Below are 21677 nucleotides of genomic sequence, written 5' to 3' on the forward strand. Positions count from 1 at the left end.
GCATTAAAGACAATCAGTTCCAATTTACTGGGAATAACCAAAGTAAAGACAAATAAAGAACCTTGAACCTTGAGGTACAGATAGCAGGATGAGCACTTCAGTCCTCATCTACAAGTACTTTATAGGAAGTGACAGCAAACAGTGATAACAGCATCCACTGTGTGCAGCATGCTTGCCTTATGGGACTAATAAAGGTATATCAATTCAATTCAATGCTGTTGCAACATTTGAGTCATATAAAATGCTTCCAACCTTTGAGACTTTTATGGACTAAATAGGGGTCAATGTTCACTAAATAAATGCCTGTGGAACAAATGTAGAGCTTTGGTCAGATGGCAGCAGCGGTCTGAGTCTCATAGCAGATGTATCCCGACACATTCAGTTCAAGCTCAAGTTACCTCTCCCTCCCTCTCTCTCATGTATACGGTAGGTCTTTGCTTCACCCTCCCAGCAGCTGAACGAAGGAAACACAATGAAAGCTTTATTGGTGCAGAGCCAGAACTTCTCGAGCGTATTAGCTCTCTACCCGTCTCTCTTTTTTCACTTTCTCTCTCTCTTTCTTTGCCACCCACTCTTTACCTCTCTTTTACTGTGGTAGTGAGAATATTTACGTGAAATGAAAACTGAAATTCCTGTTATAGCATGAGGGGTGGAGACAGAGAGAGAGGAGAGGCACAAATAGAGCAGACAGAGGAAATCTCTCCAGTCTGGATCACAGCAGGCACATCAAGGTGAGTCCCTTCATCTGCATCTTTGTCTCTGTTGTAGTTTTATAACATACTAACAGACAAACTGCACTCTGTTACTTACCACAGCTGTCTTCAGTGTTCACACTGCAATGAAAAGTGATTACCGACACGTGTAACGTTAACGTAAAAGGCTGCCGCTTCTGTTTAGAGGGACTACATCAAATCAGCCAGCTAGCGAGCATATTAAGTGTACCTCATTGTGCTTTAACACTCTTCAGTAACACCTGTAACACTGAAGTGTTTTGGTGAGAATCTATATTTTCACACGGCATCATTTTTGCCCTTTGGCACTTCCCTTCTGCCTTTTATGATTGGTGCAGTGCTGTGATGGATGTCAGGATACCAGTTTTGCCTTAACAGGAGAAGAAATTGCAAAACAAACCTGCGCATAACCAGTTTTTCAATAAGCAGGTTTCAGCTGCAGAGGGTTCCTGTGGAAAAATGAACCCCACCCCACCCTGTTGGTCTAATTTGTTTATGCTGAATGACTACAGTCCACCTGTTTACTTCTTCTGTAGGTAGATTCAAGCTTTTGTGTAACAGCTGATGGTGCTCACGTCTTTTAAAGTTATAGAAGTTAAACAAATTTGTGTTAAAAGGGTTCAAACCTCCAAACATCCACAACCATGCAATTTGTTACTCCTGATGATAAACTTTAATATTCCAGACCAGAAGTTAGACTTCAATAAAAGCTTGGGTGAACTGGCCCTACAGTATCTATTTTTCTGTACGCTCTATCTTTTCCTTCCTGACAGATGCAGTGTCCTCGAGAACAGGATGCTCTAATCCCTCAGCCCCGTGGGGATTTACCTAAACTCTGTGCTGCGGTTACAGCTGTCGTAACTATAGGATGCAAGCTTTTATTCTCTCCTGAGAAGTTGCTTGGCTGGATTGCCATAGCAGTACTCATGCTGACTGTTGGCCCTTTGCTACATGGGCTCTGTCTGCTGGCAGAGGAGCTGATATATCATTCAAACACAAGGTGAGAGGAAAGGTGTTGTAATACATTAACTGTATATGAAAGATGGGAGTAGCTCCATAACATTACTGTTAGCCTCAAGTGGCCACTGAAGGAACTGCAGTTTTTGACTTTGCTTAATTTTCAGCATCAGAAGTTACAATTGTTACAACTGATTAAAGCAGTTTAAAACCATTCAGTATGCTTACTATCACTATATATAAAACAAGAGGCTTGGATCACTGTCACGGTTCGCTGGAGGACTCACACGCAGGACTCAGAGGCACAGCATTTATTACAATTCCACCAGGTGTATTTACAAACAGTGCGGAGGGGGGGTAGTGCTAAATACAAAGCAGTGACAGGGAAAAAGGCTCCGGGGAAATCCAGGGAGGGAAAAGACACTCGCTCTTCTTCTGACTCTCTCCAGACACTCACACAAAGGAATCCGCTCGGGGAATGCAGGGTCGGGTCCAGGGGATCTATGTACAGAAAGAAATACACGTCAGGGAAAAAGAGAACTTGGTCAGAGCCGGGCTGCACTGACGTGAGTCACACACAACGATCCAGCGATGAGTAGAAGCCACTCCCTGGCTTAAATGCTGGCTGCGCTGATGAGGCCCAGGTGTTTCCTCTTCAGAGGGGCGTGGGTCGAGGGCGTGAACCCACCATGAGTTCCGCCCTGGCGAGAGAGCGAGAGAGAGAGAGCAAGAGAGAGAGAGAGAGCGAGAGAACTACTAGTCAGCGGCCTGCTGATCCCCTGGCCGTGACAATCACAGTAACAACTTAGTATCTCCGAGTTCATTGATTTAATTCCACAAGCTGAGACTTTACTGTTCGTGAGTACTGTGTCCCTTCTTAGGATGATTTTTAGTAAAGATATTTCTTTCCACAACTGGTGGAGCTTAAAAGTGACAAAAAACATGTTTGCTGCCAAATTATTGTTAGAGATACCGAGACAGCTTTTTTAAAGTAACAATTACTCTGTATAGCAGCAACACGTGTTAATGGGGCCAAAATTTGCCCTTCTTCCTTCCATGTTCTGACCAGATATCGAGGACAAGGTATGCTAAGCCACATGCTCCCTGCCTGTGGTTTGGGGGGCAAGACCCTGCTCGCTGCTGGTGTGGCAAGCCTAATGCTGTACCTGGCTGGACATCATCTACCACACAAATGCAACATCTGGGAACTCCTTGTCCTTGTGTTTGTCCTTTACCCACTGTTGAAAGTCTCTGGAGTCCTGGTGAGGTTACAGACACGTCTTCATTGCACATCACTGTCTTTCTCTTACAGAAAGACTTTACTAATTATGAAGTATATTATGACAAATATAAAACTGTCACCAAAATGTGAAGAAGAACCACCATGAATTCATGTCTAAAACAAGTATTTTGTTGAAGCAGTATCAATTAAAGCAATGTGTTTGTGTAATACCGAAATTTACCACAAGATGGTGCAGTTTTTGAACAAACAAGGGTGAGGTGCAGAGCTGTAATTACACAGGGATAGAATTGATGAGGCGATGGGAAAGCTAGGTTAAGAAGAGAGGTGACAATCAGCGAGCAGCAGTACAGCTTATACAGACTGAAAGTGTGGAGGAAGTCAGGAGTGGGTGGTGACGTGTGGGGCAGGAATGGTAGATGGGTTCTAGGTTGGGAGCTGGGATTTTATTAGTTATTGGCTCTGAGCCCCTACTTGTTTGCAGTGGTGATGGACAGGTTGAGAGACGAGGTTAGGCAGGAGTTTCTGTGGACTGTGAGGTTTAAACATAATACTGGTCTAGAGTGGGAGGCAGGTGGAAGAGAACCTAGTGAGGTGGAGGTGTGCACTGGAGAGAAGAGGACTAAAAAGAAAAAGAGTAAAGGAGTTTAAATACTTGAGGTTAGAAAGAAAACCATCTGGACTTCTTTAAGTTGCTTGAAGATGTTTACCGTCTCATCCAAGAAGCTTATTCAGTTCTAAGGTCAAATGACGGGGAGTCCCAGATTTAGGCTACGTCCACACTAATACGTTTTCATTTGAAAACGCATCGTCTTCTTCCGTTTTGGCCCCCCATCCACACTGAGATGCCATTGTCGTTCAAGGAAAACATTTTGAAAACGCTCTCCTAAGAAAATACATTTGAAAACGGCGTTTTCGTGTCGCAGTGTAGACAGCCAACCCGGAGCCATTTTGAAAACGATGACACATTTTAGTCATGTGATGCAGGCATGTGACCAATTAAACAAAGATAGCGGAGGGCATTATACAGCATTTGTTTTGTTTGCTCTGAATTTTGACAGCCCTATTAAAGATATATTATATCAGTCTGTACATGCTCCAGATAGCTTTTCTTCAAATTCTTTAATTCTCACTCGCTTTTGCAACTTTGTACTTTTGTGTTACTCGCAGCAACAGCTGCACCTCATTGTTATTCCATTTAAAAAACTCGGTGCTTTTCCTCAACATTTTGCCGTGACGTTTCGGAGAGCCGGAAAGTAAATAAGCAGCACACAGAAATGAGGCGGGTTGAATCTTCTTCACACATGCGCAGTACTGAAACATAAGCGTTTTCGTCCGTTTCGATGTGGATGCACAACTCTGTGAAAATGACTGAAAACAATAGTTTGGACGCGGAGCGTTTTCAGGCGAAAATGTCGTTTTCAAATTTATCTGGGCTAGTGTGGACGTAGCCTTAAGCCCTGTGGGAGTGTCCCCCCCAAGAGGGACAAAGGACCCCCTAATGATCCTCTACTAAAATCACACGAGCCAAGGTGTGAAAACGGTTGTAGTTGAGGATGCACTACACAAGTGCTGCTACCTCATTTCAGATGTTGTTTACACAGCACTCCTCAGTAAAGTAATTCATCCTTCCAAAGAAATCTAGTTCTCATGATGATGAATGTTCTCTCCTCTTGATCCAGCTGCCACTGTTGCACCCAGAGCTAAACTTACATTGCACACAGTCATTAATTAGCAGCACTTCTGGAATGTCCACCAGCCTGTCTATACTAGAAGACTTTCACTATGTATGAACATAAACACGGAGCTACAGGCAGGTCTGCACAACCAGTCGGGTTAGTTGAAGGGCTCCCGACTCGCCATGCTCAACAGTGCATGCAATCGTCCGAGCAGCAGTCTGTCTTAACATGCACTCAGACAGTAGATGTGGGATCTCAAACATACACTACCAGTCCCAAGTTTGGACACACCTTCTCATATGATGGTTTTTCTTTATTTTCGTGACTCTTTACGTTGTAGATTCTCATTGAAGGCATCAAAACTATGAATGAGCACATAAGGAATTATGTAGTAAACAAAAAAGTCTGAAATAACTCCAAACATGTTTTAAAGGTTAGATTCTTAAAAATATCTGCCCCTCTGCTTTGATTACTGCTTTGCACATTCTTGGCATTCTCTCAATGAGCTCCATGAGGTCGTCAACTGAAAGATTTTCCAACAATCTTGAAGGAGTTCCAAGGCATGGTGAGCACTTGTTGGCCTTTTTGCCTTCGCTCTGTGGTCCATATAAAATCATCAACGGTGTCACCAGTAGTTCACGGTAGGAACCGTGTATGTAGAGACCATCTGTTCACCTTTTCTGCATCTCACGGCGGCTGGAACCAAAGATTTGAATTTTGGACTCATCAGACCAAAGCACAAATGTCCACTGGTCTAATGTCCATTCCTTGTGTTTCTTGGTCCAAACACATCTCTTCTGCTTGTTGCTTTTCCTTAGTCATGGTTTCTTAGCAACTATTTGACCATAAAGTCTCCACTGAACAGTTGGTGTAGAGATGTGTCTGCTACTGGAGCTCTATCTGGGCTCTAATCTGAGGTGGTGTTAACTTGAGATTTCTGAGGCTGGTGACACGGATGAATTTATCCTCTTGGTCACTTGGTCTTCCTTTCCTGGGGCGGTCCAGTTTCGTCATAGTGCTTGATGGTTTTTGCGACTGCACCTGGGGACACATTCAAAGTTTTAGCAATTTTCCGGACTGACAGACCTTCAGTCCTTAAAGTATTCAATTCAATTCAATTCAATTTTATTTATATAGCGCCAAATCACAACAAAAGTCACCTCAAGGCGCTTCATAGATACAGAGAAAAACCCAACAATCATATGACCCCCTATGAGCAAGCACTTTGGCGACAGTGGGAAGGAAAAACTCCCTTTTAACAGGAAGAAACCTCTGGCAGAACCAGGCTCAGGGAGGGGCGGCCATCTGTTGCGACCGGTTGGGGTGAGAGAAGGAAGAAAGGATAAAAGACATGCTGTGGAAGAGAGACAGAGATTAATAACAGATATGATTCAATGCAGAGAGTCTATTAACACATAGTGAGTGAGAAAGGTGACTGGAAAGGAAAAACTCAATGCATCATGGGAATCCCCCGGCAGCCTACATCTATTGCAGCATAACTAAGGGAGGATTCAGGGTCACCTGGTCCAGCCCTAACTATATGCTTTAGCAAAAAGGAAAGTTTTAAGCCTAATCTTAAAAGTAGAGATAGTGTCTGTCTCCCGAATCCAAACTGGAAGCTGGTTCCACAGAAGAGGGGCCTGAAAACTGAAGGCTCTGCCTCCCATTCTACTTTTAAATACTCTAGGAACAACAAGTAGGCCTGCAGAGCGGGAGCGAAGTGCTCTAATAGGGTAATATGGTACTACAAGGTCATTAAGATAAGATGGGGCCTGATTATTTAAGACCTTGTATGTGAGGAGCAGGATTTTGAATTCAATTCTGGATTTAACAGGAAGCCAATGAAGGGAAGCCAATACAGGAGAAATCTGCTCTCTCTTTCTAGTCCCTGTCAGTACTCTTGCTGCAGTATTTTGGATTAGCTGAAGGCTTTTCAGCGAGTTTTTTGGACATCCTGATAATAATGAATTGCAGTGGTCCAGCCTGGAAGTAATAAATGCATGAACTAGTTTTTCAGCATCACTAAGAGACAGGATATTTCTAACTTTAGAGATGTTGCGCAAATGGAAGAACGCAGTCTTACATATTTGTTTAATATGTGCGTTGAAGGACATATCCTGGTCAAAAATGACTCCAAGGTTCCTCACAGTGTTACTGGAGACCAAGGTAATGCCATCCAGAGTAAGAATCTGGTTAGATACCATATTTCTAAGCTTTTCAGCGCCGAGTACAATGACCTCAGTTTTATCTGAGTTAAGAAGCAGAAAGTTAGTGGCCATCCAAGTCTTTATGTCTTTAAGACATTCCTGCAGTTTAACTAATTGGTGTGTGTTATCTGGCTTCATGGACAGATAGAGCTGGGTGTCATCTGCATAGCAGTGAAAATGTATGCTATGTCTTCTAATGATGCTGCCTAGGGGAAGCATGTATAATGTAAACAGAATTGGTCCTAGCACTGAACCCTGTGGAACACCATAATTGACCTCAGTGTGTGAAGAGGACTCTCCATTTACATGCACAAATTGGAGTCTATTAGATAGATATGATACAAACCACTGCAGTGCAATACCTGTAATACCTACAGCATGTTCTAATCGCTCTAATAGGATATTATGGTCAACAGTATCGAATGCTGCACTAAGGTCAAGAAGGACAAGCACAGAGATGAGTCCACTGTCAGAGGCCATAAGAAGATCATTTGTAACCTTCACTAAAGCTGTTTCTGTGCTGTGATGAACTCTGAAACCTGACTGAAACTCTTCAAATAAACCATTCCTCTGCAGATGATCTGTTAGCTGTTTGACAACTACTCTTTCAAGGATTTTTGATATGAAAGGAAGGTTGGAGATTGGCCTATAATTAGCTAAGACTGCTGGGTCTAGAGATGGCATTTTGAGTAAAGGTTTAACTGCAGCCACCTTGAAGGCCTGTGGTACATAGCCGATTATTAGAGATAGGTTGATCATATATAAGATCGAAGAATTAATCAATGGCAGGACTTCTTTGAGCAGTTTTGTAGGAATGGGGTCTAAAAGACACGTTGATGGTTTGGAGGAAGTAATTATTGACGTTAACTCAGAAAGATCGATTGGAGAAAAAGAGTCTAACTTAACATCAATGGTACTAAGAGTAGCTGTAGATAATATTACATCTGTGGGATGATTATTGGTAATTTTTTCTCTAATGATAAAAATTTTATTTGTGAAGAAGTTCATGAAGTCATCCCTAGTTAACGTTAAAGGGATGGTTGGCTCAAAAGAGCTCTGACTTTTTGTCAGCGTGGCTACAGTGCTGAAGAGAAACCTGGGGTTGTTCTTATTTTCTTCAATCAGTGATGAGTAGTAAGCTGTTCTGGCTTTGCGGAGGGCTTTCTTATAAAGCAACAAACTATTTCTCCAGGCTAAATGATGATCCTCTAAATTTGTGACACGCCATTTCCTCTCCAGATTACGAGTCATCTGCTTTAGGGTACGTGTTTGAGAATTATACCACGGGGTCAGGTACTTCTGATTAGAGACCTTAGTTTTCACTGGAGCTACAGTATCCAGAGTCGTACGTAGTGAGGAGGTGAAATTATTAACAAGATAATCGACCTCTGTTGGGGTAGCGTTCAGATAGCTGCTCTGCTCTGTGTTGGTACAGGGCATTGACGATGATAACAGTGGCTGGATTATATTCTTAAACTTAGTTACAGCGCTTTCAGAAAGACATCTACTTTGATAAAGTCCACTCTCCACTGCTGCGTAATCAATTATTGTAAATGTAAATGTTATCAAGAAATGATCAGACAGGAGAGGGTTTTCAGGAAACACTGTTAAATGTTCAGTTTCTAAGCCATATGTTAAAACAAGATCTAGAGTGTGATTAAAGTGGTGGGTGGGTTCTTTTACATTTTGAGAGAAACCAATTGAGTCTAACAACAGATTAAATGCCATGTTGAGGCTGTCATTTTTAGCATCAACATGGATGTTAAAATCACCCACAATAATTATTTTATCTGAGCTCAGAACTAAATTAGATATAAAGTCTGAGAAATCAGACAGAAACTCTGTGTAAGGCCCAGGTGGACGATAGATGATAACAAGTAAGACTGGTTTCTGAGTTTCACAGCTGGGGTGGACAATGTTAAGCATCAGGCTTTCAAATGAATTAAAAGTCTGTCTTGGTCTTTCATTAATTAATAGACTGGTGTGAAAAATTGCTGCCACACCGCCCCCTTGACCTGTGCTTCGAGATTTCTGGTAGTTAGAATGACTCGGGGGTGTTGATTCATTTAAACTAACATAATCATCCTGCTGCAACCAGGTTTCTGTAAGGCAGAGTAAATCAATTTGTTGATCAATTATTAAGTCATGTACTAACAGAGACTTGGAGGAGAGAGACCTAATATTTAATAATCCACATTTCACTGTTTTACTCTTTGGTTCAGATGTGGATACTGTATTGTTCTTTCTTTGTAAATGTTTAAGTTGTTTGTTGCTGGTTTTTAGTTTGTTTTTTGTCTTTTTGGAAGCTGACACAGTCTCTATGGAGATGGGTTTTTGGGGGGGTGGCAGGAGGAGAGAAGCTGCAGAGAGGCGTGTAAGACTGCAACTCTGCTTCCTGGTCCCAACTCTGGATAGTCATATTTTGAGGGGTTTAACAAATTTGTCCATATTTCTAGAAATGAGAGCTGCTCCATCCAAAGTGGGATGGATGCCATCTCTCCTAACAAGACCAGGTTTCCTCCAGAAGGTTTGCCAATTATCTATGAAGCCCACATCATTTCTGGGACACCACTCAGACAGCCAGCAATTTAAGGAGAACATGCGACTAAACATGTCAATCCTGGTCTGATTGGGGAGGGGACCAGAGAAAACTACAGAGTCCGACATTGTTTTGGCAAAGTTGCACACCGATTCAATATTGATTTTAGTGACCTCCGATTGGCGTAACCGGGTGTCATAACTGCCGACGTGAATTATGATTTTACTGAATTTACGTTTACCCTTAGCCAGCAGTTTTAAATTTCCTTCAATGTCGCCTGCTCTGGCCCCTGGAAGACAATTGACTATGGTTGCCGGTGTCTCTAGCTTCACATGTCTGAGAACAGAATCACCAATTACCAGAGTTTGACCCCCAGCGGGTGTGTCACCGAGTGGGGAAAAACGGTTAGACACATGAACGGGTTGGTGGTGTACCTGGGGCTTCTGTTTAGGACTATGCTTCCTCCTCACCGTTACCCAGCCGCCCTCTTTCCGCAGCTGCTTGGGATCTGCCGGGAACAGCTAGCGGGGCCTACGCTATCTTCGGCTGCACCAGCTACAGGGGCCTGGCTAGCTAAGGGTGAGTGAAGGGTGCGAGGCCGAGTCTCCAGTTCAGTAATCCTGGCCTCCAGAGCTGCAAATATGCTACATTTGTTACAGATATCATTACTGCTAAAGGAGGCCGAGTAACTAAACATCTGACACAATGAGCAAGAAAGTGCAGGAGGGACAGGTGAAGTAGCCATGGTGCTAACGAGTCGGCTACGAGCTAAGCTAGCGAAACAGTACAGAGACAGTGAGTGAATACTTTGGCTATAAATTAGGTAGTGAGTACACAGAAAGTGTGCTTCGGATGAAGCACGTGAAGATTATACTATGAAAAAAAAGAATGTATTTAAAAGTTGTTAATTAAACTGCTAAGCAAATAAGCTACTCAGAAACACCACTGTGTTTGAGCAGGAACAGGAAGTGATACTATACCACAGAGCGAGCGAACACCAAGTGACCCCCCAGTCCATGATGGACTGTTGTTTCTCTTTACTTAGCTGGTTGGTTCTTAGTTCTAACTACTGTTAGAACTCATAATATGAACTCCAACAGTTGTCAAATAGGGCTGTCAGATGTGTACCAGCCTGACTTCTGCAGAACACACCTGATGGTCCCAACCCCATCAAGAAGGCAAGAAATTCCACAAATGAACCCTCACAAGGTGCACATGTGAAGTGAAAACCATTTTAGGTGAATACATTATGAAGCTCATTGAGAGAAGGCCAAAGGTTTGCAGCGCTGTCAACAAAGCAAAGGGAGGCTACTTTCCAATTTCGTTGTAGTATTGTACTAAGTATGAATGAGCAATGAGTTGCTCATTCTTTATTATCTTGATCTCAGTCAGAGCTCGGTGTGTTTGTGGCTCACAAAAAAAAACAGCTTTAAAGGACCACGCTACAGAAAGACCAGTCCCTCCCCGGGGCTTTACCTGATTAAAACTGAAATGGCATTTCTTGAGTAAAAATAGACTCTAAACATGTCGTCATTAGCAACAATGACCACTGCGTTTTGCACAGATCTCTTTTGGTGCAGCTGACTGTGTCCCTCATGCTGAATTCAACCTAAAAATATATTTGTTCCACATGGAAAAGGGCAGCTTGGGTGAGAGGATGTCCTTTTCTTTCGCCTGGCACCTTCAGCAGGGTGTCAGGTGGCTCCTGAGCATAGGTGAAGTGTTGTGACATTGTTGCGGCTGTTTCTGTGGTTGGCATGCAGGGTCCGTCGGCGGTGGAGGTGTCAGACATCTGCGAGGGGAGGAAGAAGAACGTAGCCCACGGCCTTGCCTGGTCCTTCTACCTGGGATACCTGCGACTGGTGCTGCCACGTCAGTAACATGACAACATCTACAAACAAATCATGTTTTGCCCTCATGTGCTGTTAAATTCAGTGTGTGTCCATGTGTGCAGAGGTTTCTCCCTGTTAAAAGGGAGTTTTCCCTTTCCACTGTTGCCAAAGTGCTTGCTCTAAAGGGGTCACGTGAATGTTGGGGATTTCTCTGTTTTCTCTGTCTTCAGCTTACAATATAAAGAGCCTTGAGGCAACTGTTGTTGTGATTTGGAGCTATATAAATACAAGTGAATTGATTTAAATACATTTATTAACCAGTTCAAGTTGAATCTATTAAGCTGCTAGACTCTGTCGTCTGTTCTTTTTGGCTCACAGGGTCACATTGCTACACTTTCTTCTCTATTCTAGAGATAGAGGATGAATGTGAATGAAGAGATCTGAATTTGTTTCTGTGTTTGCATGTCTATTCAGATTTGGAGCAGTCCATCGCAGGGTTTTGTGCCACACACCAGTTAAACAATACCAGTTGGGGTCGTGGCTCCAGGAAGCTCCTCATCCTCATCCCTCTCAATGCCAACATTTCCCATAAGCTGGAGGACGAGGATGAAAACATCCAATTCTATGACAACCTACCAAACAATGAGATTGACAGGGCAGGAGTCCGGGGGCGGGTCTACAAGCACAGTGTGTACCGCATAATGGATGAGAATAGGAAGGTATGCAAGCATAAAGTAACCCAGGCATAGTTTTGTTTGTTTTTTTTACTTGATTAATGTGCATCAGACTGGACTGAAGTCCATATTAAAAATGTTTGGTCAGTATTAAACAGCTGTAAACATCTCGTGCAGGAAATGAACTCAGCGTCGGGTTTTTTTGCTGCAAGTGTGGGTTGAAAGACTCATGCTCATATTTTTCTCCTTTGATCAGATTTGCAAAGATTGCACAATTTAAATATGACAGGGGCCTTTTTCTCATAATTTGCTTCAGTATCTTAGAGAACATCAGCGTGCTGTGTATCCAAAGTGTTTGATGCAACAAATCTAACACTGACTGTACTCACAAGCAATAGTTCAGTCAAAAGAAAGGAAGTTTGGGGCGACATGAAAGCATTTGGGGTTTCATTTAGGACTAAAAATAGCCACAGATTGCTCAAAGTGAATGGCTTTAATTTACTGCTGCAGACATTACATGGAATCAGGTTATTTTTTACATATATATGCATATATATTCAGTTTAGTGCATATTTAATATTCAAATAAACTTAAATTTGCAGGGCGTGTTTGGTGTATGCTTTTATGTGTGTGAAGGGATCCGTGCTCTGTACCGTCCATGCTGAGTGGCCAAGCGCTAAAGTTGCTCTTTATGTTACTTTTGCTGTAGCTTTAACATCATGATCTTCCTCAGTGAAGCCAGGAAATCCTAACAGCTTTACACTGTCTGCTGAGCTGATCTGATCATTGTGACATTATTTCATTGAATATTTATTTTTGGGTTACGACATACTATGAAACAGTCTCCTTATCATCTGATATTTCTTGTACTTTGAAATAAAGAAGTAAAATAATCTACCTCACCTTTGACTATTTCCCTTCAATAGCACAGCATTGGTACGAGCTCCTGGTTAAACCAAAGAATCCACCGGTGAAGAGCTAGTTTGTGAAAGCGTAGTAACGGCACCATCTAGCTGTAAAACACGAGAATTAAACATATCTGAGAGGAGAGTGCTGCAAGCTTTTAAAGGATTATCTGTCCGGGAAATATATCTTTCCCTGAGTGTCTGTTTTTTGTTCATGTCTATGTGTGTTTGTGTGTCAACAGGTCCATGAGTGTGTGGTGGAGTATGCGACGCCTCTGCTGACGCTGTACAACATGTCCCAGGAGAGCAGCGCTGGTTTTGGGGAGCCTGAGCGCAAACAGCAGGTTCTGCTCTTCTTCAGGACCCTGCAGGACATCCTGGAGCATTCGCTGGAGTGTCGCAACCGCTACAAGCTCATCCTGATCAATGGTAGTGTGTGTGTGCGTGTGTGTGTGTGTGCGTGTGTGCGTGTGTGTGTGTGTGTGAGTGAGAGAGAGGGAACTTTGTACTCCCAGCATGACACAGGCTGCTTTTAGGAGGATTTTAGCTTTCAGCTTATCCACTTTCCCACAAGGATGTTGTGGCTGTTTTTAAAGGGGTTTTGTTGCTACACTGGAGTCTAAATGTGACACAGTATGAAGCTGAAATGAAATATGTAGGTCAGAGGATCAGTTTCAGGAACATTTCTGGCTTTGGTCCAGTTAACTCTGGCCTCATGTAAACTCATATTTATCTTTCACTGTGTAGTTCTTCGATTGTTATAAAGCTGAAAACATGGAATTAACAACCAGATAATCTTCTTCTTCGTCTTCATCATTTTCTAGATGAGCAGGAGGATGACCCTCACTTCCTGTCCAAGGCCATCCTCAGACACTTGGAGCAGCAGGAGAGAGAGGAGTTCTGTCTTACACCAAATCCTCAGCAAGAGAGGGTACACCCATTTGTGGGCAATGCAGATTCTAATAATGGTGATGTGATGAGCAGAGACCCTACGCTCATGATCAGCCTGGAGCAACCTCAGCCTCTGAGGGTACCCACGGAGGACACTTACTAAGTCAGCAGACAAAGATGAAGACCAGCTCTATGGAGGACCATAAGAGCCACGTGCATCAAAATAAAGAATTTTGTGCTTCAATAATAAATTTGTCCAAATAATATGCATTTTATATTTAAGTTTTTAATTATTTTAGTAATTTAAAAATTACTAAAATAATTTATTATTCAATCATTTCATTTAAAATAAAAACACTGTTTATAAATCATTATTTCAAAATCCCAAATCTAATCTATTTGCTAATAAAATAGCGAATTCACGAGCTAACAGGAACGGGAAAAATGCAGGAAATGGAAAATGTCAGAAATAAATCTGTCTTATTTAAATTGCATTTTAAAATTCTCTTTTTTAATGTGGAAATTGAAAATGGTTTTTGAAATTAGGTTTTTATTGGGAGTTTTTATTAAGTATTTCAAAATATTGATTTTTATTTTAAATCTCCAAAAGTTGATTCTGTTCATCTGGACGTAGCATTTTGTGGGAGAAACATTTCGTCACTCATCCAAGTGACTTCTTCAGTCTCAGCTGACTGCAGGTTTCCACAATCTTATAAACAGTACATTTGCATAATGACTGAAACCAGCCCACTGAAGGAACAATAGGCTGGGAGGTCAGTTCCTTAATTTTAATTATGCAATTTTATACTTGTACCTTTATTTTAAATGAAATTTAAATCACAAATTACTTTAGTAATGTTTAGAGAAATAAAACAATTATAAAATGAATTCCTAAATGGATTTCCTAATGCATATTTTATTGCACAATTCATTACTGAAGCACAAAATCCTTTATTTCGATGCTCGTGGCTTTTTGGGTCCTCCATGAGGCTCAACCTCCGTCACTGTGTGCTGACTCTGCAAAATGATCATTTTGTATATTCCTATACGAATATACGTATAGGATATTCGTATATTATTTAAAATAACGGATTCAATTTATAGCTTGTTGGAGTTTCTTATATAGATTCTTTTTTTTTTTTACATTTTATTTTGAAAGTACTTTTTTGCATCCACATTATAGAATAATTCAAATTCTCCAAGAATTGGCAGCAGCCCGTTGCGGGGCTATCACACAGAGACAGACAACCAATCACACTCAGGGGCTAATTTGGACTCACCAGTCAAAGTGTCATCTGTGGACTGTGGGAGGAGAGAAGGAGAACGTGCAAACTCGCACACAAATCTTGCTAACCTCCACCACCCTGCCACCCAATGCAAAGACAAATGGTGATTAAATGATCATTCAAAATAAGTCCGTAACCCCTATGTATTTTTTTTTTTTATCTGAACACAATAACACACTTTAGTTTCCAATAAGTTTATTGATTGGTTTGGATACATTTGTTCTATTTTTAAGCGCACACATTTACTTTACTTATGTATTCATACCAGTTCATTACTTTGTTTGATCTTTGACTAACCGTTGCTTCTTCTGACTAACCTGCCATGATCCCTGGGAGTTGGTGTTTTTGTACTTTATGATTATGTTTTGTTTAGTTACCCCTCGTCTGTCATAGTGGTCTGATCAGCCATTATCTATACCCTTGTGAGTCATTTCCTGTTTAGGTCAGTTATTTTTGTCTGGGCAGTCATTTGCTCAGTTCTTTGCCTGAGTTTAGTTTTGTTTCTTTGACCTCTTGAGCTCAACATTTCCTGTGACTCCTGCTTTTTTCAACTCGCTCCATCACAAGGTTGCATTATACTTGTAATATGTGTATCACATGACCAAAAGGACTACTGGGGGATCTCTGAATACTTGAGAATGAAGACTGGCTCATGGATCAGTGATGAAGCCTCGATTACAAGCACAGCATTTGGTTATCATGCTGTGCAAAAACATTATAAAAGCTGCCACATTTGTAGATATTATTATTATTATTATTATGTTCATAATCAGCACAGGTAGGTCCACTGGTATTTGGAAATTAACAAAGTTTTTATAATTGTGCCTCGGTACACCACCATCAAAGTTGGCACTTCAAGTGCCAACTTTCAGCTTCGATTCAAGAGGGTTTACAAAAAGTTCCACACATCTTTATTCACAGTCCAACATTTTGATGGTGGTGTACCGAGGCGTGTGAGGCGAGGGGTTTAATAACAGCTGTGCCACGAGCTGAAATATTTTCACATGAAGTCAATTCACTAATATTAACTTTTAACTTCACATTTAGTAAACAGCCTGCTCTGTGTGTTTGCTTTGCCACAATGCGCTCATTCCTATCTATCCATCAGTGTGTCAGCTGATGTTAGCCGTGTGGGATGTTGTGTTGTTTTGCTCCTCTCAGGAAAACAGGTTGGACTTGCCTCCCAGAATCATGCGTCTGTTTTAATCGAACAAAGAAGTATAATCATTAAATATTAGCACACACAGTTACATTCAGTTACACTGCTGAATGAAACAATTTGTTAAAAGTATCTTCAGCTAAAAGTGATTTCTTTTCTCCAAAGCAGAAGCGTCTTCATATGAAGTGGTGTACATCGTATGAACTTCCATAAAACACACATTTTGTCTTGTTTTTAACTCCAGCTAAATATTACAAAATCAGCTAATAACATCATAATTCACTAGTTCCTATTATGTTGAATGCTTATGATCTTCAACACTGAATTCAAGTCTTTTTTCATATGATAACATCTGAATTATGTTTCCCTTAAACATGTATTTTCAGTGTTATGAGCATAAGGCCTTAATGTGGAGATTAATTCACATGAGAGCAACCAAAGACGACTGCTTTCCTTTGCAGATTTTTTTCATCTGAAGGCCAAAAGGAAAAAAAAATTCCACTTTGTTACTTTTATGGGTTTTGGAACAATAACTTGTGTTTGCCTGTCGAGTCCACTTGATGCACAGTTTCATCTCCATTTCTGCTCTTTTATCGATCGAAATATTATAAACCCCACAACTGCTCTGTGTTCATAATGCAGCACAATTGGATCAGATCCCCGTGGCTGTCGACTGATCTGATGCAACCTCGCGGAGCAGTTTCACCGGCTGCGCTCTCAGTCATGAGGTGCTTGTGAGTGCATGTGAAATGCAGATAAACAGGCTTGGTGCCAGGCATCTTGTGACCGCTTCTTTTGTTTATACAGTCATTGAACACATCTTCCTCCTCTTCCCTCTTCTTTACTAAATACCATGACTTTACATGAACTCTTTTGAATTTTATACTTTTCCAGTTTTTCTCTTTTCCCTCATTTATATGTAGCCTTCTTTCCCCACTGCTGATAATAAATATGCCACAGACAGTGATCGTTTTAGGGGTCACACATTTAATCCAGAAGTTAATAAGTTAAAAAGTGAAGCAGGTAAAACATTTAAGAACCATGGCAGCAATAATAAAAGTATAATAAATAAACAAATAAGAAAAGAATAAGAAAAGTCACATTTACATTTACGTAGCAACGCTTCCTTAGCACTAAATGAAAGGTGCTCTGTTTGCACATGATTTTTCCTCTGCTCACATTTCTGAATGCTCACAGGATGTTTTATAATTATAGCAGTGAGTCAGCGGAATAGCAGTCAGTGTTGATTACTTTGAGAAGGATATGTTATATGAATCATTTAGTGTCACATGTACTCACACCTTGCAGCTTTTCTTAATATCTTAATAAAAGAACCAAAGGTAACACTTCATGATAGAGTTTACTAATAAACTTTATTTTAAGTTTAATGAATTACATATTGTATTATTGTTATGCTTTACATTAAGGTCCATACATTTATAGACAGTGATCCAAATCTTGTTTTTGTGCTTCACTGCACCTCCACAGTGGACTTAGCTTTCATTCAAGGAAAACAATAGTTGAACTTTTTGGGAATTTTGGACATTTTCCTGCATTTTCAGACGCTAAACAGTAGGGGCACTGGAAATGCCTGAAACTGAAGAGGGTGATCACAGAATTATTTCTCTGGCTATTAAAAGCAACAACCAGCCAAGTCCTGACAACACTCTGGAGGACACTGTCATCAAGAGACGCCTTGGTGAATGTAAGTGCAGAGGGTTTAAAACAGCTGCAAATCACCGGTTGCATGAGGCCATATTAGACTTGCGTATCAAAAATAATCTTTGCATTTAAAATTGTGTTAGTTTGACAACTTAATCCAAGTCTCTGTTATTAAACCCCTCACCTCACACACTACATGTGTGAAGTTTACTTTGGAAGTGACAAAACACAGAAAGCTTATTCTGAATAGTTGTGTAATTAAAACACACACACACACACCACACTGGATGTCTTAAACAGTGAGTGTTGGTTTTACAGCACTGTCACTATACATTGCATTTCCTTGTCACCTCACAGTGTAGTTCCCCTGCATTTCCACAGAAAGACGCTTCCTTCTTAGTGGCGAGCCTCTGACTTGACGACAGCAGCTAGTCTGAATGTGACTGGCTGCCAGCTGTGACGTTTCACAGCAGGGAGATTTCCCAAGACCATGACTCAGGTGTGAGTCTTTAACCTGTAACCTTCCTACTGTTGTCTGCTGTCACGTAACCTAAGTAGGTTGGACTTAAAGCAAGGAGCTATTTGGTGTCATGGAAACACTGTCCTTTGATTGGAGGATAAAGCTCCTTTCCCTCGCCAGATGAATATGAATTTAAATGACCGGTGTGTATTAGACAGTTAGTCATTTGTGAGCAATGCATGATTTATGACGCCATCATGTCTGGACTTGAAAACAACACTGTGGGATTCAGAGGAATCTTGTGTGCAGTTATAAGAGTTAGATGGATTTCTTAAACCTTTGGATCTGCAGCAGGCCACTTTTAGATAAATTCATGAGAACAATCCAAACCCAGAAGCCCAGATGTGTTAAATATGTATCTGACAAAAAAGGTAATTTTACTGCATATGAATAATAAACTACCACAAACCTATTAGCCCAATGGGAGATTTCTGTGTGAAAGCTGATGTGGTATTCAACTTGACACCACAAACACCCACTGTACTGACCTATATTTTCGTCACAGGCTAGTATATTTCCATGGCAGCCTGTATGCCGTGTTCATTTATTAGTATGTTTTTAGTACTATTAGTTTTTTAAATCAGGTATTTAGAGCCTTCATTTACAGACATATGCTAATACAAATATTCTACTAAAAAAAAAGGTCCTGGATCATAACTGAAGAAAAGGGAACTTTGTGTGTTTTCTACATTATATGAATTAAATTTTTTATAGACAATAAATGTTACTTCCCATATGGTTTTCTGGAAAAATAAGGAAATATAAATTATGTGGAAAATCCAAATATTCTCTGTTTTTATCTTGAGTTTTCAAAAATCATGTATGAACTGACTCTAAACCTTATTCAGCTTATTTACTATAATGAATGGTTGCCTGCACACTACTTTTTTTTTTTTTTTTTTATTATTTGCTACTTGAAAAAATGTAAATTTACAAACCTTTCTCCAGGAAATCTAAAAATTTTGTATATTACAGGGTTATAAAAATAAATGTTAGAAAATGTCATAAAATGGTTTAAGAAAATACTCTTAAAATGTGTGGGAGTGGAGTTAGAAAATAAACACAAATACATCAAAAATGGAATGTTTTTCATGAGGTAAATGGAAAGGAAAATGAAATTCAAAAAGAATAAAAAAACAAAGGTTAAAATAGGTAGTAAAAACACAATGTTGATTTAAGTCATTTTACTAATTTTGTCCATTATTTGCTATATTTTGGTGCTTTTAATGTCATAATTGTTTTAATGTGTCATTTATCTTTTTTTAAATCTATTTAGTCTTTTATTAATATTATTTTGTAGGCTGTTAAGTGAAACTTTCATAAATATATAGAGTTAAAAACAATAGACGTGTACAAGGCACAAAAATATTACAAGGTAGGACGATACATAAGTAAATATCTCCATTTAAAAATAATAATAATAATAAAACTAAATATTACAAATAACTACTGAGCTTTTACACCAACTTTTTGCAATCTCCTCGCGCGTTGCGTGATCCGGAAATTTCTGGCTCAATCCACCAAGCCCCGCCCACACGTGCGAGAGCTCAGCTGATGCAACTGACAGCTCGGGCATAAAACCTCCGCGCTCACAGCCGGCAGCCGCTCAGCTCAACCAACTCGATACATGGAGAAGACACAGACCAAACGCTCGGAGGAGATACCGGTGCTTCACAAACAGGAATCAGGATGGTCTATAGCTCGGCTCTGGTCTTTGGACACCTCTTGTCGGAGGAAGAAAACGTCGTAGAGATGACAGGAAAGTGCTTGTGTCCGCTAAAGACAACGGGACAAAAGATGAGTTCATCCCGGCGGGGAAGCGTCGAGAGCTACGAAGAAAGCGAGAGCATTTCATCCTGTAAGTTTCATCCTGTAATAAATAAATAAATAAATAAATAAATAAATAAATAATATATATATATATATATATATATATATATATATATATATATATATATATATATATATATATATATATATACATACATATATATATACATACACACACACACGGCGAAGGTTCTTCCTTAAGTGCTCCTGGTCTAAGGACTGCTCTCTCTCTGGCTGGCAGAGCCTTCAAACACAGCTAATGCTATTTAAATATCAATGGTCCAAAGTAAACCATGGAACCGGTTGGAAGTAACTAAAGCTTCGCGTTAGAACAATGGGGCATTGAACTGGCAGTGCTCGTTCACGGGACACTCGTCTGATGCAAGCCCTTCAGCTTTTGGATCAGCTGATCACTTGCTGAGCTTTTCAGAGCGCTTCCTTGTTTGCTGCTGATGCAAAGCCTTTATTCTGGTGACATACTATATTAAGTGCAGCTTTCACATGATTTAAAATCTGTCCAAAGTGAATTGATTCAAGGGTCTGACACTCAACGTTGCTAGTGTAGAGAAAAGGAGGGACCCTTTGACGTGGATATTAAACTGTAATGAGATGGTGTGACTTGTTTCTCATTCTGACGCTGCTTTGCCTCTTTATTCAGTTGCTGACCTGGACGCTGGTCTGGAGCACGATCAGCGGCTTTTCCAGCAGGTTGTGACTCAGCAGATGGAGTGTCGCCTCACTGAGGCCAAGGCTTCCATCCTCAACTGCCAGGTGCTGCTGCTGCCTCGCCACATGACCACCAGGATTAGTCAGGATGTGGTGTGTGCCTCTGCTGATGAGCCCTGTGGGCTCCGGGGGGCCTCCATCAAGCTCTACATCGATGGCAAAGACGGCCTGAAGTACATTGGGAGCATCTTCCCCGATTCCAGCGTCACGCCGACTTTCGAGCTGTCTGTGGTCTTCAAGGCAGAAAGTGACGGCTGGCCGTCATTCAAGAACATCTTCGATGCCAACAAAGTTTTGAAGCTGAGACCAGAGTACCGGCTGGTCAAGAGGAAGCTCTACTCCTCTGCCAGTCCTGTTGTTCACGACTTCAACTAGGGGTTAAGATGAGACTCTAAAACATTACCCGTGTGTGGTTTTAACCATCAGCTACATGTAGTCTGCCATGCACTGGAACCTGATTGCCTTCCTGTAGTTTTTAAAGTGAGTTATTTATTTTTCTGTATGAAACTCTGACAGGAGGCCCACTGTTTTTGTTTTTCTTTATTTTTTCCCTTTCCTCTATTCTGTAGTTGGTGACAGTATTTTTGCACCAGTATTTGAATGTAAAGATGTGTACACTGGAAATGTGTCAGTACCAGGATTGGGCAGGTCTCATTCCTGAAAGATGCCTCTTAATATACAGAATGCAAAATAAACTTTTTGCACAACTTCAGTGCTGTGTTTCTGTTTCTTTTGAACACTGGGATCACACAGACCCTGTGATACCATCATAATTACAGACCCATTTACAGGTAATAGAAACTGATAATAATCCCGTTCCTGATTACAATAAGCCTGAG

At 40.8% G+C, this 21677-nt stretch overlaps 2 protein-coding genes across 2 annotated transcripts; both read left to right on the top strand.

Annotated features, from left to right (window-relative positions):
• The first annotated feature begins 354 nt into the window (after positions 1-354).
• Positions 355-15569, top strand: sting1 (stimulator of interferon response cGAMP interactor 1). Its single transcript, XM_087852704.1, has 8 exons — positions 355-426; positions 642-731; positions 1505-1731; positions 2758-2950; positions 11117-11225; positions 11660-11904; positions 13007-13193; positions 13589-15569. Exons 1-8 carry the CDS (start codon positions 418-420, stop codon positions 13816-13818), a joined length of 1290 nt encoding a protein of 429 aa, XP_087708830.1. The 5' UTR covers positions 355-417; the 3' UTR covers positions 13819-15569.
• Positions 15570-19876: 4307 nt separating this feature from the next.
• si:ch211-39i2.2 (DNA damage-inducible transcript 4-like protein-like) lies at positions 19877-21550 on the top strand. Its single transcript, XM_087847922.1, has 2 exons — positions 19877-20140; positions 20771-21550. Exons 1-2 carry the CDS (start codon positions 19972-19974, stop codon positions 21211-21213), a joined length of 612 nt encoding a protein of 203 aa, XP_087704048.1. The 5' UTR covers positions 19877-19971; the 3' UTR covers positions 21214-21550.
• Positions 21551-21677: the final 127 nt, after the last annotated feature.

This window comes from Neolamprologus brichardi, chromosome 2 (assembly GCF_056152115.1).
Source record: "Neolamprologus brichardi isolate AB-2024 chromosome 2, ASM5615211v1, whole genome shotgun sequence".
In the NCBI taxonomy this organism is placed as follows: Eukaryota; Metazoa; Chordata; class Actinopteri; order Cichliformes; family Cichlidae; genus Neolamprologus; species Neolamprologus brichardi.

Coding starts and splice junctions, on each gene's coding strand:
- sting1 (XM_087852704.1), top strand. Junction 11,226..11,659: donor CCTGCGACTGGTGCTGCCAC/GTCAGTAACATG, acceptor ATGTCTATTCAG/ATTTGGAGCAGTCCATCGCA. Junction 11,905..13,006: donor TAATGGATGAGAATAGGAAG/GTATGCAAGCAT, acceptor GTGTGTCAACAG/GTCCATGAGTGTGTGGTGGA.
- si:ch211-39i2.2 (XM_087847922.1), top strand. CDS start 19,972: ATGGTCTATAGCTCGGCTCTGGTCTTTGGACACCTCTTGTCGGAGGAA. Junction 20,141..20,770: donor AAGCGAGAGCATTTCATCCT/GTAAGTTTCATC, acceptor CTCTTTATTCAG/TTGCTGACCTGGACGCTGGT.